Source organism: Carassius gibelio, chromosome A25 (genome assembly GCF_023724105.1).
Source record: "Carassius gibelio isolate Cgi1373 ecotype wild population from Czech Republic chromosome A25, carGib1.2-hapl.c, whole genome shotgun sequence".
Lineage (NCBI taxonomy): Eukaryota > Metazoa > Chordata > Actinopteri > Cypriniformes > Cyprinidae > Carassius > Carassius gibelio.
The window spans coordinates 12849955-12868060 of record NC_068395.1 but is presented as its reverse complement, the minus strand read 5'-3'; the positions used below and the strand labels follow the sequence as shown (position 1 = coordinate 12868060).

The window sequence follows — 18106 nt, the reverse complement described above, 5'->3', positions numbered from 1 at the left end:
GTCGTTATAGAAACATACGCTAATTAAAAGCGCGCCAAGGTGTTTCTTTATTCTTCTTTTGCTCATTAGTTCATTAGTGCATATCGCCACCTGATTGATGGCTGTGCAATCATTTTTTTTCTATTTAATCTTTGATCCTTGAGAATGTGAATTATGTTGTTTGTTTTATGCTAATTATACATTAAGTCATATCGGATATGTATTTTGATTTAGAATTTAGACATTATAGAAAATGCCACTCCATGTGTGAGATAGGCTATAACATGTAATAAATAAGATAAATGTAAACATTTAAACAAAAGTTAAACATTACCTTATCATATTGTTTTATAATTTATACATATCTCTTAATACATATTTTATAGATAACTCTTATATATGCCAATAAAATAATCATATTAGAATAATATATTACCTTATTACTTATATTAGCGCTTCCTCATTAACATATCATATATATGGTTATGTTTGTCACATAACCTGCTTTCTGGAACACCCCATGTCTGGAGAAACGCTCATTTATCCATAACATTATCAATCTGACTGGACTTCCATTCAAAGCACACATACAAATCTGTCCATCTTATCTATTTTTAATTATCACTCACCTTTGTACATGAATACGTAATCATTCAGAACATATTTCAGATTGAAGGGTTAATTGCTGACAAATAATTTCTGAAGTTTCCTCAGATTCCTGTAAATTTAAAGGAATAGTAAAACAAAACAAAAAGAAAGAAAAATCTGTGTGTTTGCATGAAACAAATCCATTACAATATTTTTTTATTATTATTATTAACCTCAAACTGTTGCTTCTGGTTAAAGTTTGAGTCTTTTCTCAATAATATTGATTTCTCCAATGGGAAAGTTATCTTGTCATGATGCATTTGTTTCTTCCAAATATGCAGCTTTTCAACATGTTGTTAACTGATGGACTGGAGTGGTTTGGATTACTTGTAGATTATTGTGATGTTTTTATCATCTGTTTAGACTCTCATTCTGATCATCTGTTGGTGAACAAGTGGTGTAAAGCTCCAATTCTCCAAATCTGTTCTTGTGAAGAAACAAACTCATCTACATCTTTGATGACCTGAGGGTGAGTAAACTTTCAGAATACTTTTTTTTTTTCTATTCCTTTAGATAATAAAAAATACATGATAAACATGACATTAAATAATGAACAATATAATATGTTAAATAAATAAGATGAAGTTGTACTGAAAAAAAAATCTTTAATGATGATAATTTATATCATTTGAAGAGCTTTTGGTCTGGGTCTGGCTGAACGACAGCAAATTCTTCCACTGGAGCCGCTGATCCAGATTTCCAACAGCTGTTTCTACAAGTGTACACAAGAACTGTTCCGAACTCGAGCGAAACGTCTGAGAAAACAAAAACAAATCAATCTTAGAATATAAATACTAAAAAAATATAACAAGATGTACAGTCAGCCATTCGTTATCACAAAATATATCCTGACAGGATTCAGGATCAGAGGGTTATTTTGAGATATTATTAATAATTGTGCATTGCACTATATTTTACAGCTGCTTACCAAAATACATCAGTAAAAGGACAATAAATGTGTATAAAAATGTTGGTTTTAAATGTATTGTAGAACATCTGTACTTACCTGAATCTGTGTCTACACTCCTGAGCAAACTGACCAATGCTGGCATGAGCTGAAACTCAAAAACTCTCGGGCTGCCGCAGTGAGCACAGACCGGCACCGTCTGACTAACATCAGAGACAGCCTCTGATATAAACAGAGGTGATCCCGCCCAACTATATCTATCAGGTGAGAGGAAACACATGAGTAAATTATAAAATAATTGGGTCCATAATACAACAAAGAGCTTATGACGGTTATATTTCGGGATGGACCTTCCTGCTTTTTTCTAAAAATCATGTTACATCATACAAATTCATTTGAAATCTCCCCCTTGTGCCTCGTGTTTGACAGTTGTGAACTTAACCGAAAATGACTGACGATTCAGTCTGTGAACCGTTTCAGTGGCTAAATAAAGATGACATCGGATGCCCATTTTCCAAAGGTTGGTATGATTCTTAAGAGTCTACATGAAATGTCTGTAACATGGTTAAAATTCCTCAGTGGTGGAGTAAAATAACACCTTTTTACCTTGTCAAAAACAGCTCTGTTCACAGTGAGCCGTATTGGGTGCATGTCTCTTTAAATGATAATAAGCTCTGCTGACCCCGCCCCTCTCACGGCTATGTAGCCATATATGGTTCGGAGGTGGTCTTATTCAAATAGCAAGCTATGTAGAAACTGATGCACATTATTTTAAATTTATATATAATTTCTTATTTTAAATTATTCAATTATTTTATATGAATATTTTTTATTCATATATATTTAAAAATACACATTTATGTTACTATTTTAAATGAGATTTTGATATATTGTTTTAATTTGCAATTTTTTATTGTGAGCTAGTTTGTATGGAGCCCCGCACATGACATCCAGGAAAAAATATTAGGCTAAATCGTGTGCACGATTTACTTATTCGTTCCCTCAATGTACTAAAACATCCACACGATTACTGTTGTGTTCCCTCGATTTACTATTTTATTCAGTCGATTTATAAATTGTGCACATGATTTAGCAAATCGAGTGAGCGCAATAGTAAATCAAGGGAACACAATAGTAATCGTGTGCATGTTTTAGTACATTGAGGGAACGAATTAGTAAATTGTGCGCATAATTTTTTTTTTTTTTTCTTGCATGTCATGTGCTGGGCTCCATAAGTTTGGCAACTAGATGCAATATTTTATTTAAATTAATGCTCAAATAATGATAATTTCTAATGGTTTTAGTTAGCGATGATAACCCTGCACTAGCACACATGCTAACAAGATGAATTCTGACGAAACACACCTCAACACAAAGTTTTCCCAACTGAACATTTTGCATAATTCTAGCAAATCTGTAATTCTTTTGACCATTTCAGTTGCAGTCTGGAGCAGCATTTTGCCGAACAGCAGTGTAAACATATTCAATCACCGTAACACTTGTTCAGGACAAAGAGAGATTTTCTTCATGAAACTGGTGAACACTTCATCTCCATGCTTGGCCGTGGCCTTCTCGTATTCCTCCTGAGTGGCTCCCCCACTTCCACAACTGAAAACATATAGAAACTGAGGTGATTAATAGACAGTTTACACATCACTGTAGTTTCAGTTGTAGAATCCATCCTCACCTATGAATCTCCTCGACTGTCACTCCCTCTCTCTCCTCATACGCTCTAAGCAGTTCGTTCTCATGATCCGTGTCATGAAAGCCATCCAAGTCTGTTTCTTCCATTACACTTATGTAGAACGGCTGGAAAACAGGCACATCGTTGGGTTGGAGGGCGCTTTGATGATGATCTCCATCAATGCACAGGTCCTGAAGCCTGCTGCTGACATCATTTCCTTCACCGATACAGTCATTTGGTATTTGTACGCCGTTTTCAGCCACTTGCTCTTCATCGTCCATCCCCCAGTCATCGGCTTCATCACACCAGTCTGTCCTGGACATTGCAGATTCTGTACATGGCGTGGTTTTGTCGTCTTGTCTTGCTTTGATGTCATCCTCCAAGCACTGAGAGCGCAGGACTATCCAACTAGGTACATATACATGGTCCGAAAAATACATGTTTTAAGGAACAGTTCTGGAAACAGAGCACATTTGACACATGCAAATAATGCCGTAATATAAAATGAGAAGCTGTCACCTCTCTGATTTACCGCTGCAGTGTGGATTGGTGCAGGCGAAGACACTGATGGTTCTGTGGTAAGGAGACGCAGCGAGAGGACAGTAGACCTGCACCACGTGGGACAGGCCTCTCTGACACAGACTGCATGTGGGATGCTGCAGAGTGATTACTGGAAGCAGGTCCTGTCATGATAGAAATATACATTTATGTCAAATTAATTAATGAAAACTTTCAATTTAAACATCACCCCTTGGATGCAACCATACACATATATAATTTAAATAAAAAAATTGCTATGTGCCTTTCTCATACACAAGTGATAGAACGTTTCACAACACAAAATAAAAATTAATACAGTGTATAATAACTTTAGGCTACTTATTTTTATTTGATTCATACTTATTTTAGATATAATGCATTTCCCTTTTGTGATAATTGCAATATAATTAGAAACACACATCTTGTCATATGTTCCAAATCTAAAAAAAAAGAAAAAGAGGAAAATGATTGATATGCATTTTCTTTTTGGCAAGGCATTCTATTCGCATAATTAGAAAGCACTTTTTTTTTTTTTTTTTTTGCGATTCTACCCTCAAAACACATATAATTAAAGATGTATTATAGATTAATACAGCAATAAATAAAATAAAGTCGTTGGTCATGACACAGAGGACTTACATTTCCGAGTTAATATGGTTAGCTACCTAGTTAGCCAACTGGCTAACGATAGCCTTTATTACTTAAAAACATTTTTTTTTTTATTCACTAACGCAAACGCATAAATCTGATTAAATTTCGCGTACTTATCAAAAATATTGTCAGTCTACATTAAGAATCAACTACAAGATAATGAAGTAACGTCAGCTGTCAGGCAGAGATCTAAGCTAACTTCAGTTAGCATGACACAAACCCTGAGGATATGGATAAATTATGTTTCCTTTACCGGTCTATCTCCAATTTTGTTTGTGCAATAAGATGTGTATTTCTTCTTGTCGATAACTCCATCACATACTCCGATGAGGACTGTCTCGTGCACTGCTGCTGCCATGACTTTATCAAGCAGAACTCTTCAGTCCATGTGCTTCTCTGAACACGTGCAGAAGTTCACACTCGGTACTGAATCATTTGGATCTTAATCAATCTTAAAATGTGTTTTATCCAGTCGTTACTGGTTCACAATTTATATTAATGCAGGAATGATATGTTAAATAAAAAATATTTCTGACATTATGCATATACTTATGTAAAATGTATTTCAATTATTCCAAACGACATTTGATTCTGGTATATGAGCTTTAATACGTTGTTTTACAATGTAAATATCAACGAATGTAATTTAGATGTTAAGTAGAAATATTGGTTTTGTTCTGCTGTAGGTTATTGTGTGCCCCGTCTGATATGTAGCTGTATATCGGGCCAGTGGCGCAATGGATAACGCGTCTGACTACGGATCAGAAGATTCTAGGTTCGACTCCTGGCTGGCTCGGTTCTTTTGAACTCCGACTCGGATCCTTTATTTTCACGGCCGCTGATAGACTCAGGCATGGATACTCAAAAAAAGGGCATGTTAATATTCACATTATTTCAATAACATGTTAAATTAGACTTTTGAACTCGTCTGAACTGATTCATTGTTTGAATGTGTTTTTAAAGGGAAAAAAACGTCGTAAAATTATTGGCGAAACTAACTTTTACAAACTAAGTTATACGGACGAAAGAGCTTAAATGTGACCCAAAACAGAGTTTAGTATTTGTTGTAGATTTTGAGTGCAAGTCTACTGCCCTCTCGCGGCGTCTTCCATCAATAGATTCAATTCAGAAAAATTATAAAACATTTCCTTCCATTATAAAATCTTTTTAGCCTCTTTGCTTTACCTTTTACATTTAGTGTTGGCTTAAATCATATTTGTTTATCCAAAAGCTGTGACGTTTTTCATTGTGCTGTGGATAAAAAAAACTATGACGAAACGTATATAAACGTAAAGGAATCATTCCGTTAAGTTCTAACGCTTGTTTTGTGAACTCCCTGCAGTGACACATATTAACTGGACCTTTCACATGCACCCTATATGTGAGGTGTGCCCATAGACTGTATAAAAAGGGTGTGCCCTGCATATGTTTCCTAAAATGTTTGTCGGAGTATCATTTTTAACGTGAACCAAATGAACTAGCGAATCGGAGTTCAAAAGAACCGAGCCAGCCAGGAGTCGAACCTAGAATCTTCTGATCCGTAGTCAGACGCGTTATCCATTGCGCCACTGGCCCGATGCGTCATACTTTTATATACACATAAGTGAGAATAAATATGAAACTGCATGATATTCCCATTCACAAAGTTTTAAAGGCACAATTTGTCATTATGTAGCTGAACCGCGACGAGTCAAGCATCGCTAAGTTAATTAGAACTGACCTTACATGACCTTTCTAGATCTAGAGATCACACTTTTAAAATAGTTATCCAGGTTTTTGAAGACTGTGGGAAACCTGGTTCTTAAAAGATAGATAGTAATTTTATACTATTAATACATATAATAAGAAATAGGTGATCTAGCTCGTGGCATGATTGCAAATGTATGAATTTTCTCATTATTAAATACACAAATGGTACGAAACAATAATTAATAAAAATGTACAATAATAATAATAATAATAATAATAATAATAATAATAATTAGATATATAATTTTGTGCATTTGATGCTTCTAAAAACTGACAAAATGTTACACAGTTGAATAACAGAAATTCATGTCCAGGTTTTTATTGAACATTAAGGAATGTATGTTCAACTTTATCTCGAGAAATCACGGTGGGTTTTTCCCCATCCCACTGCATCTCCTGTTTTTAAATGTAAAATGTACTCTGTGTGATTGGCTTTCCGCGCTTTGTATTAAACTATGCACTATGCATGATGCTGTTTTGTTTATAGTTGTTTAAGCAACTTAATTATAATTGGTTTATAACATTTTTTATTTAAATATTATTCACTTAACAATCATGTATTCTAATGAATTTATTAAATGTGCATTAGTAATATTTTGCTCGGTGCGCCCTCTTGTGGCATCAGGAGAGAAGCAAAAAGCTTCTCTTCACCCTAACTGAAATTATGCATTTTAAATTCAAATATAATTCGAATTTTGATACTACACAAGTAAAAAAAATCGAATTTAGTTTATATATATATAGTTTATATATTTAGTATATAAATCATAAACCTGCAGAAACTCGGGTTCCTTACACATTAAACTTAATATTCAGCTTGTTGTAGACACCACTGGTTCTCTGTCCATGCCCTCACTGTCCTCATCTCATGGGTCTCATGTGGAGCCTCAAACTGAATGTTCATGATGCAGAAGTTGATCACATGTTTGCCCTCTGTATAGGAGCTACATGTATGTCACCTCTGCCTGTGCTGACCTCGCCTGCAAGCCATACCCGACCTGTGAAGACTGCTGGCAGGGTGTTTGTACTGGACCACAAACGCCGAGCCCACTGACAACTTGCTTAATAAACACCACAGGAAGCCATCCAAACAGCACGCTCCATCTGACCACAAAACTACACGTCACAGTCTGTCAAGCACCTGGCCACACTGCTGAACACGTTCTTCACTAAACACAACTGCAGAGAAGCAAACCCCAGAATGTCATTCCAAGACTTTATGGAAATGGAGCACTTTAGAGTGAACTCGAGGACACAAAAAAAACGGGACCGCAAAGAAACGAAAGGCCTGAAGATGAACACGTTGTTCACTTGTGCAGATTTTGTGAAATGGAACTGAAGCAGGATCCAAACAGTCCTCACACACAGCCTTTCGCAGAAAAATATGTGATATTCATTTGCCGCTTAGCAATATTTAACTCATGTATATACTGTATATTTTAATTTTTCAGTGTGAGATTGTAATATCTATATATATTGTCAGAATTCTATTTTTCTTTCTATTTTATTACTTTGGCTTGGTCTTAAAAAGTGCTTAAAGCATTGAAAATTACAAATTACAAATTGCTTCATGAGTGCTGTGTTCCACTTCGAAGGACTAATATTTTACAGTGTCTATGGTTTTGAAAACACTTTTATCTTAAGTGTGACAAATTATTCCATAAATCAATTTTCATTCAGTACTTATTATTGAGTTAAATTTAATTCTTTAATTTACATTTCAAAAGCAATTTAATATTTAATATAACCATTCGTGTTTTTAATATAATCTTGTAACGTATATTAGATTTTATACTGTATTTATTTTAATGCTAATCATTTATTCATTAGTCGAGGTAAAGATCCTAAAAGACGCAGAGGGACGCGAGTTCGCGGCCCGCTCCGACCAGTGAAGGAATTCCTGGAATGTGTCCGTTTTGACGCTGCTGATGCACGCGTTATCTTCTTCTTCAGTCGTGATCCGCAAATCTCCGGTAGTTTTTAACGTTGTCAATTGAGGAACGGGCGCTGATTGGCCAATTGTTACTATTCGAAATCACGGTTGCGATATGAGCGCTGATTGGCTTATTCCTTGTTGTCGCTGGGGGAATCGTGGTTGCGATACGAGCGCTGATTGGCTAATATATACGTTTCATGGTTGCAGCCGGGAACGTGATTGGCTGTCAGAACAAAGAATAACCACGACCTACAGGGCGCCACGTACTGGCCCGATGCGTCAAGCATTTATATACACATTGACAATTGACATTACATGACCTTTCTAGATCTAGATCACGCTTTTAAAATATTTATCCATGTTTTTGAAGACTGTGGGAAACCTGGTTCTTAAAACATAGATAGTAATTAAGTAATAGTAAGATAGTAATATATATATATATATATATATATATATATATATATATATATATATAGGTGATCTAGCTTGTGGCATGATTGCAAATGTATGAATTTTCTCATTATTAAATATAAAAATGTTACGATTACAAGAATTATTAAAAATAATAAATAATAATAATAATTAGAGATATAATTTTGTGCATTTGATGCTTCTAAAAACAGACAAAATGTTACACAGTTGAATAACAGAAATTCATGTCCAGGTTTTTATTGAACATTAAGGAATGTATAAAACAGTTTAAGATGCATATAATATGCATATAATAAGTATAAATTTAAAATCTAAAATAAAATAAAAAATCCAAAATGTTGGAAATAGTTTTGTAAGAAGAAGAAAATCATTTTAATTATTTAAATATAAAGTATTGCATGTATAGCCCATATAAATAAATAATAAATACATAAAAAATAAATACAATTTATGAAATTATTTTATAATTTGTTGTTGGTAAAAAATAATAGATTTCTAATGTAATTAACTATTAAATGATATTCAATATGTAGTGTAGTAAAAATAAAATATAATGCTTTGGAATGAAAAACAGACACTTGAAAAGTAAAAATACCTCCGTACTGTCCGCCTCTGGTTGTAGGCGTAGTGTAAACTCCGGTGGGAAGTGACGAATGCAGAACACTGGTCATGAATTAGAAGTACAGAATGAGGATCTGTGAAGAAAAACGCTGGAGGATTTAGATCTAAGCCAAGAGGAGACTGCTTTGTTAAACCAAGGAAACTTTGCTTCCTTTGCTCCTGAAACAAAACTTGGTTCTCACCAGACTTAACATATTCTCACTGGAGCTTATGCTACGACTATACATCATCCGCTGGACGCCACTCTCTCGTGAACGTCCGTACGACAGTTAGAGGAAGCTAGAGATTACAGTTTATAAAGTTTAAAAATATGGATATTTTTTCTTAAACACATTGATTAACTTCAGAATGAATGTATTCACCCCTTGGAGCCATGTGGAGCACTTTTTATGATGGATGAACAGTTTTTTGGGGCTTCAAAATCTCAACAGCCATTCACTGTCATTATAAAGCTTGAAGAGCCAGGACATTTTTTTGAAATATCGCCATCTGTATTCGTCTGAAAGAAGAAAGTCACGTACACCTAGGATGACCTGAGGCTGAGTGAATCATGGTTAATTTAAATTTTTGAGAGAACTAGACCTTTTTTCAAGTATTTTTGGACCCCTTTGTCAGTTTATTGGTTTTGGGCCTATTTGAAACGCGTTCAATTTTAGAGTTGATTTAAAAAGAACGTTTTAATTGGCAATTGGACTGAATTTGATTAACCATGATCAAAGTTAAGCGTCAAGATTTCACAAGGATTTAAACAATCTGGCAACCCCAGTTCCTATAGCAAAGTTCAAAGTGTGCCCAGATTACGCAGTTGTGTCTCTGACAGTGTGCAGGACGCTTGAACACTCATTCTGCTGTGGGACTGGACACGCATGGCGATGAGAGGATCTGTCGTGTTTTCACTCTGCGTCCTGATCCAGCTGAGTCTACAAAACACAGTCAAAGAAGAGGATGGTACGTCACGTCACGAGCGCGTTCACTTGCATAACAGTAGGCTACAGCTTTTTTTTTTATGCATGCAAGAAAACTGCATTTACACGAGCTGTGATGAACATAAACAGACAAGTGCACATTGGCGAAGTGGTGAAGGGTCGAAAAACAGCGCTGGTAAAAAATAAACGGTAAAGGGGCGAAAGTGCACGTAGTTGTTGTTGATTGTGTTTTGCTAAAAAAAAAAAAGAAAAAAAAACATTAGGGGGGTTTATATGAACCTATCGGTTATCAAACACGATCTATGTCATTATATATAGTATTCCGCCCTTAGTCACAGATGTTTAATGCACTCATCGACGCCAAACATTGACCGCAACATCAACACTGTACAAACACCAGTCACACATTCAGTTACATGTAAAACACGCATGTCACATTAAACTTGTAAATAAAGAGAAAATACATCGACATACCACTTTTGGAGGGAATTATATCTTGAAGATTCTTGATCAGATGATTTACGATTACAGAGAAAAGACACCTTTTAATTTTGCGATGAGTGACATAAAGCATGTTTGGGAAAAATAAAATACAACCAAGAAACTCTTAGAATAAATATTGCTCAAATAAACAACAGTTGAGTATAGAAATCACAATAAGCATGATAAAATTAACAAAATAAAAAAATATATACAAATTGAACTAATCAAAAGTAGATTAAGTAAATTAGTGCTGAAGTACACAAGCGCCATCTAGCGGAAATATATATCAACTCCCTTTGTGACAGAAAATAGAAACTTTGAGGCAGCAATTACATATAGGCTATTCAGATATAAATTAGATCATAAAACGCCAAGCATAATATTTAAAATAAATATAAAATAATAAGTAATTTAATATAGAATAGCATGTAACAATATAATTTAAAATAAAGTAAGTTTAATATAAAATAGAAATATAGAATAATTAGTTTAAAAAATATTTATTTTTAGATAAATTATATCATGTATATAATACATATATATTATTTTTTTAAGGATGTGAATTGCCATAACATTTAAATGTTCAAAGTCTGCTTAAAACAAATAGATTTTTAAAATCTCTTTCTATACGAGTTTAACTGGAAACGAATAGCAAATCTTGATATCAATTTATATGAATATAAAAATGACTTTTTTATGAATTCCGCAGGACCTGTCCTGCAAACCAAACTTGGGGCCCTGAAAGGTGAGTATGTGAAAGCGAAGGGGAAGGACACAGTTGTTCATTCCTACCTGGGCGTTCCCTTCGCCAAGCCTCCTGTGGGCCCACTGAGATTTTCTCCTCCACAGCCTGCAGAGAAATGGGACGGAGTGAGAGACGCTGCCAAACAGCCCTTCATGTGAGAATTCAACCAAACTAATGCACCTGTAGATCAGCCGTTTCATTTCCACACCTGGTACACTTGTGTTCCTCTGTCTTCCCCAGGTGTCTGCAGGAAAAGCAGTTCATTGTAGACTTGGCAGCCAATCTGTCTATGAATATAGAGGTTCCTGACTCATCAGAAGACTGTCTTTACCTCAACGTCTACACACCTTCTAAACCTGGAGCAAATGACAGGTTTCCTGTAAGAGTGGCTGATTTGAATGAACTTTGCCGCATGTTTCTGATACATATGTTTCTGTATTTCAATGCTGATTTTCGTGGTGCATCAGGTCATGGTTTGGATCCATGGTGGAGGTTTTTCTTCTTGCTCTGCGTCTCTATTTGACGGACATGTTTTGGCTGCCTATCAGGATGTAGTTGTGGTCCTGATTCAGTATAGACTTGGCCTACTTGGATTTTTCAGGTAAAAATGAATCGTTACCAAGCCTAAAGATACAAGAAATCCCCAAATATTTCATTTATTTAATTAAAATCTGTTCTAAATTCTTGATATAACCCTGTCTAGGCATTGGAGTGACAGTAGTTAAGGTCTCCATTCATCAGGCCATATGCTTTTGGACTTTAAACTTACATGTAATCTGTTTGAAGGGCCATAAAGTCCTCTTAGTTTATGTTGTTGATGCTTCAGAATCTCTGATAGGGATTGATACAGTGGTGTTGAGGTCTAAGGTCTCTGATGAGGTTGTATGATGATCTTCTGCCCTTCAGCACCGGAGATGAACATGCTCCAGGAAACTATGGTCTTCTGGACCAGGTCGCTGCTCTTCAGTGGGTTCAGGAGAACATCCACAGCTTCGGTGGAGATCCTGGATCAGTCACCATCTTTGGAGAGTCTGCCGGAGGAGTCAGTGTGTCTTTACTTGTAAGGATTTATAATAATAATTCAAATAATAATAATAATGTACAGCAAATTAGCTCAAGGGGAAATAATCACAATTAATTATAACTAAGTATTTAAATCAGCTGCCAGAATTAATTGTGAGATTAATATTTCAATCAAATAATCTGTTAGTCCAGCAAACTTTCAGTTAACTAAACACTAACACAAACTAGTCTTACAAACAGATAATATTGCATGCTCAGGAGTTATTACATTATAGGAGATTATATAACAAGCATAATGCATGTTTTGAGGAGGTGGTATGCACCAATGTGTAGTGCAGGATTAGGATTAATTTGATAAAAAGCATGACATCAATAAGGTTTTATTATCTTCAATCATGAAGCATGCATAAAACGGTATACTGTATAAAAGATGCTATACAAGACAGTAATAACCATACACACAATGTCCTGGAGATATGTTCATTCATAGACAAGGTAATTTGATGTTTTAATTTAATGACACTAAAAATATTACGCTGTGTATTATAGTGTTTTTTAATATTTTGATTCGGCATTTATTTTTTTATTTAAAGGAGTTTGTTATGTGCTATTGCCACTTTTGGTTTCAAATTAGTTTTTGTTTAAATGCAATTTATTTTATTTTAGGGTTACATTTCTAATTTCCTTAAAATGTGTTAAAGTTTAATCATCTTATATTGATATTTTATTTCATTTGAGCTTTGTTTCAGTTTATATTTGATATATTATCATATTTTCCTTACCCCTGAATATAAGTGAGTGTACACATTTTATTCATCATTTTCAAAAATGCGATATATATTTTACAGTACATAGTATTTTATATAAAATATTATAGTTGTTATGAATAAACATAATATCCCGTTTTATTTTGGCGGACATTGGCATAATTTTGAAATATTTGCAATATTTTTTGACTTCTTAAAAAGAAGAAAGAACAAAAAAAAATTAAGATGGTTTCAAAATAATTATTAATTGATGAGGTATTTTCCTCATTATGATATTAATTTTAATTTCGAAATAAAAAACATGTTGAAATATTTTTCAGACAAAAAAAACGAGCATGTCATTAACCCAAAAATATTTGTATATTTTTTTCCCATAGGTTCTTTCTCCATTATCGGCAAACCTCTTCCATCGTGCCATCGCAGAGAGCGGCACGGCAGCGATGGATGCTATACTGAATCCCAACCCTCTGGCATTAGCTCAGGTCAATCACTCCGGCTCTTTTCTCAAGAAAAACCTCTTGAAAATTAAAGACATTTAATGTAAACGTCACGCGTTTCTCTCTAGGCTGTAGGAAATGCATCTGGCTGTGATATTTCCAGCCCAAAGGAGATTGTTGACTGTATGATGCAGCTGACAGAAGAGGATATACTGAAGATCGCTAAGGTCTGTCCACAACATACTACCGTATTTTTCGGACTATAAGTCGCATCAGTCCAAAAATACGTCATGATGAGGAAAAAAACATAAGTCGCACTGGACTATAAGTCGCATTTATTTAAAACCAAGCACCAAGAGAAAACTTTTCTCTAGTGCCCTTACATAGTCAACGCGAGAAACGCGAGCAAGCAACGCGAGCGACGTGCTCCCTTTCATAGTCTAAACAGTGGACGCAAGCGTCACGGGCGATGCGAGTATGCAATACACCGCTCACGCAACAGGGGGTAGTAGAGTCGGGGTGATATTAGTAGAGTCGGGTCGCGTGATATTCAGATCACAATGGCAATCTGATGCTGATTTTACATCGGCGGCAACGCAGAGATAAATCTGGATGAATATGTATAAGTTCGCATAATTTTTCCTCTTCGCCCTCCATTGTATTCATACCTTCTTCTTCTGTAAACACAATATACTTGAATTAATGTACAATACTTGCAACGTAGCCCCCACCGACAACGCATAGTAATGCGTGCATCGGCACATTGCGTATCAAAAACTAGGACGACACATTTGGCTACGCACCGACGCATAATGGCGGCCGAAGCGTAACGATGCGTAGCCTCGGGGACGCGTATGCGTACAGATGTGTTGACTATGAAACGGCCCTTAGTTCATGTCTTTTAGTTCATTTCTCTTGGATCATGTCAAATTAATTTTGATAAATAAGTTGCACCTGACTATAAGTCGCAGGACCAGCCAAACTATGAGGAAAAAGTGTGACTTATAGTCCGGAAAATACAGTAGATTGTGTCATAGAATCTCTCTGAACATTCAATTCAGTCTGTGACAAATATATCCAAACAGTCCTCTTGTGTATTAAATGGTGTGTTTGCATATATGACATATGAAGTCTTTCAATACAGGATTATCCGATGCTTCCTTTTGGAGTGACGATGGATGGCCTGTTCATGCCCAAACCTGTAGCAGAGCTTCTTCAATCCCACGAGTTCAACAAAGTGCCTCTGATCACAGGAATCACTGATGATGAGTGGGGATATGTGATGCCTAATGTAAACACTTCTAAAATCTCTAAAGATATCTTTGTTTTTCCAAAAATAAGAACTTCAGTCAAAATGTTACAGCACATTCATATTCACTCCGCAGTTCTTCTCACCTCCAGGATGGACCGACGGGATGGACATGGAGCAGATCTTGCCGTTTTTGACCATGTTTAATCCTGCTGTAAAGAATACTTTTATTTTCAATTTGACATTTTTATTTGCATTTAAAAAAATATATATTCGTTCTGTTCTGTTTCTCCCCGCTTTAGCTTCAGGATCAGTTAGTTGCCGAGCTTGTCTTGAATGAGTATCTGGGCACAGCTCCTGACAGGACCAAAATCCGAGATGGTTTTCGAGAGATAATGGGGGACTTTATGTTCAACATCCCAGCTCGTAAACTGGCGAATTACCACAGAGGTGAGAGTTTGTTCAATGGGCTGCAGAAGTATGATTGTTTATTTACCAGAAGGCTGATCCAGTGCTACTCAAAGATAATTATCAATTTTTCCCTTAATAGATGCTGGGGCACCAGTATACGTGTATGAATTCCAGCACCCTCCGAGTATACTTCGAAAGAAAAGACCCAGTTTCGTTGGAAGTGACCATACAGATGAAATTGCATTTGTTTTTGGTTCCTGCTTTGCAGATGGACGTATAAAGCTGAAAGGTACAACCCAAATAATATTAGGAAACAAAACAAATGGTATTAGGCTTGTAAAAACACACAACCTAAAGGTGCGTTTTTCATACAATTCTCTTTCGACTCAAACCTCTTTCTGTTGATCGCCTAAGCGAACTCGCATGACCAACTTAAACCCGTTGCGAAATCTGCATGGGGAAGTATTTCACCCGTATGAAAAGTTTCCAATTGAGAAGATTTCTCTTTAAATGACTCCATTTCGACAACAAACAACAGTACGATTTAGAAAGAGAATGAAAGATTTCCCCACGCAGATTTCACAGCGGGTTCATGCCAGTTCTCATCTTGTGACCGCATCTTAAGACCTCAAACTGGATTGTATAAAAAGTGGCACCTAATACAGTGTCTCTTTTTTCTTTCTGCTATAATTCAGAGGATCTCTTAGAAGAAGAGAATGAACTTTGCAGGACTGTCATGGCTTACTGGGGAAACTTTGCTCACACTGGGTAAGTGATGCTTACCATAAAGTTGATATTTTTCGGGGTGATAAAGTCAAACATGTTAAGGTGATACAATTGACACGATGAAGAAAAAAGCCTCTGAGAAGTTCTTAAAATGAAAATGTTTCTTAGAAAATGGAATAAGCTGTGAATCCGCCTGATTAAAACATAACCATTTGAAAACGTTTGTCTGCTTAATCGTATCATGTGGTGTGAGCAACACTTAAGGGAAAAATAACATAAACAGGAAGTGATATCATAGAGAGACCTACTGGAGACCCTCATGTCTGTGTGTCAAAATCAACGAGTCCCATCAAATCTCAGATCATGTGGTAAGGCAGATTAATTCAGGGTGTAAAATGTCATGTGGTGCGACTCTCTGAAAAAGTCATGACATTTATGAATTAATAATCTGCCACCAAGACGAATTCCTTGAGTGTGTAAACACACTTGGAAATAAAGCTTTTTCTGATTCTGATGGTTACACCAAATGACATTTTTAGTGGCATTTAATTGAAAAAGTTCTTGAAATGGTGTTAACGTTTTCCTAACCAAGTTGATTCGGGTTGTAAAAAGCCACATGATGCAACTCGCCAAAAACACTTATTTATCAATTTAAAAATGTATATAATTTTTGCATAGTATTAAATCAAATTTTATTTAAAAACACTTAATTATATTTAAACATTTATATATTTACAACTTTTTGGTGTAAGAAAAATGACTTTTTACTTGATGGTTACACCATATAACATATTTCAATTATTTAATCAAAAACTTATTTGAAAATGATATAAAAGTTTTCCAAACAAAGTTTTTCAACAAAAAGATAATCCTCATGTTGGAAAAGGTGCAGCTGAACTGAATATGGTTTCGCTCTCAATCTCTCAAGGCTCTTGCGGGGAGGATGATTATGCTTTAATGTTGATGGCATTCCCCAAAGTGTCTCCTAAGGGACGCCATGTGAGTTCCCTTTAAGGGGAACTCGAGCTGTAAAATTATGCATGAAAGTGGTGCGAATCTCCAAATATGTCCAGATATTTATAAATTAATAATTTGCATTTATATCATTTTAATGGTCATTTAGTCAGCCAACAGAATTTTTTCTTGAAAATGCCATCAGATATTTTCAACATACAAGGAGTACATTTCTAAGAATTTGTCACATGCATTTCCAACTAGATTTTAAAACCATCTTTCCTGGCGACAGGTCTCCGAATGGTCCGGGCCTCACAGAGTGGCCTGAGTTTGGAGCCGAGGCCGAGTATCTCAGCATTGGACTGGAACAGAAACCTGGGAAAGATCTGAAGGGCAAACACTATGCATTCATGACCGAGACGCTCCCAGATTTCATTCGTCAAAGCAGAGAGAAAAGAGAGCGTTCAGAACTGTAAAAAACAGTTTCATCAGAAATTAACACAAAGCACTTGAATGCATGGATGACACACAAAAAATTAACTGTGATCCGATTAATTAACTAACCTGAGGAAATCAAATGAGTTTATTTTGGTGCTTGAGTTAAAATTTTATAACAAATTGTAAATTTGTTCATAAGACTTTTTGTTCATAAATGTCCAAGTAACTAATGCTTTGTAGAAAATTAGCTAAAGATGACGTGTATATAATTACAATTCTAATTAATTCCACTAATTTATACCAGCTGGAAGTAGTAACTGTAGCAGAATTAATATTTCCATTAACTAATCTGTTCTCCCAGTGAACATTCAGTGTAATTTCATATCAACAATTTCAGAAATTATATTTTCGTGGCCATAGAAAATAACTTTTTTTACAGTACTAGTGCATTGGAAGCATAACAAGACTGGATCGTTAAAGGTACATTAATATACAACCAGTGACAGAATCAGAAATTAATGTAATTTGTGCACAAAAGTTTTATGAACTAAACACTAAAACATAACTAGACTAAACAAACAAACATATGATCACACATATGAATGAATGAAACCATCAGCACGAGGTCTACAGCTGTTCTGCTTTTTTTGGGATGTTAGTTGCTCTTCGGGAGTTGTCCACAGAACAAATTTCATTTTGGGTTCGGGATAACTGGATTATTAATGAAATATAATGAATAATTGTGTGTCTGATTGGTCCAAATGCTACAGCACTTAGAAATAAAAGTCGGAAAACATTCA

General features: G+C 35.4%; 2 protein-coding genes and 1 non-coding gene across 4 annotated transcripts; 2 read left to right on the top strand and 1 right to left on the bottom strand.

Moving 5' to 3' along the window:
* Window positions 1–1212: 1212 nt before the first annotated feature.
* pdcd2l (programmed cell death 2-like) lies at window positions 1213–5085 on the bottom strand. The gene is made up of 6 exons (XM_052543471.1): window positions 4663–5085; window positions 3738–3901; window positions 3222–3626; window positions 3026–3142; window positions 1634–1791; window positions 1213–1382 (listed from the first exon to the last, which is right to left on the bottom strand). Exons 1-6 carry the CDS (start codon window positions 4765–4767, stop codon window positions 1252–1254), a joined length of 1080 nt encoding a protein of 359 aa, XP_052399431.1. The 5' UTR covers window positions 4768–5085; the 3' UTR covers window positions 1213–1251.
* A 47-nt stretch (window positions 5086–5132) lies between these two features.
* On the top strand, window positions 5133–5205 carry trnar-acg (transfer RNA arginine (anticodon ACG)). The gene has a single exon. It is a non-coding gene; the product is annotated as a tRNA-Arg (tRNA).
* Window positions 5206–9923: 4718 nt separating this feature from the next.
* On the top strand, window positions 9924–18104 carry ces2b (carboxylesterase 2b). Of its 2 annotated transcripts, none has more exons than XM_052543891.1 (13): window positions 9924–10131; window positions 11266–11455; window positions 11542–11680; window positions 11769–11902; window positions 12208–12361; window positions 13469–13573; window positions 13657–13755; window positions 14673–14819; window positions 14914–14991; window positions 15080–15227; window positions 15328–15477; window positions 15884–15956; window positions 17161–18104. In XM_052543891.1, the coding sequence occupies exons 1-13, from the start codon at window positions 10014–10016 to the stop codon at window positions 17342–17344; spliced, it is 1719 nt and encodes a 572-aa protein (XP_052399851.1). In that variant the 5' UTR covers window positions 9924–10013; the 3' UTR covers window positions 17345–18104. The 2 variants fall into 2 exon arrangements, with proteins under 2 accessions (XP_052399851.1, XP_052399852.1); XM_052543892.1 differs by having other exon boundaries at window positions 9926–10095.
* The last annotated feature ends 2 nt before the right edge of the window (window positions 18105–18106 follow it).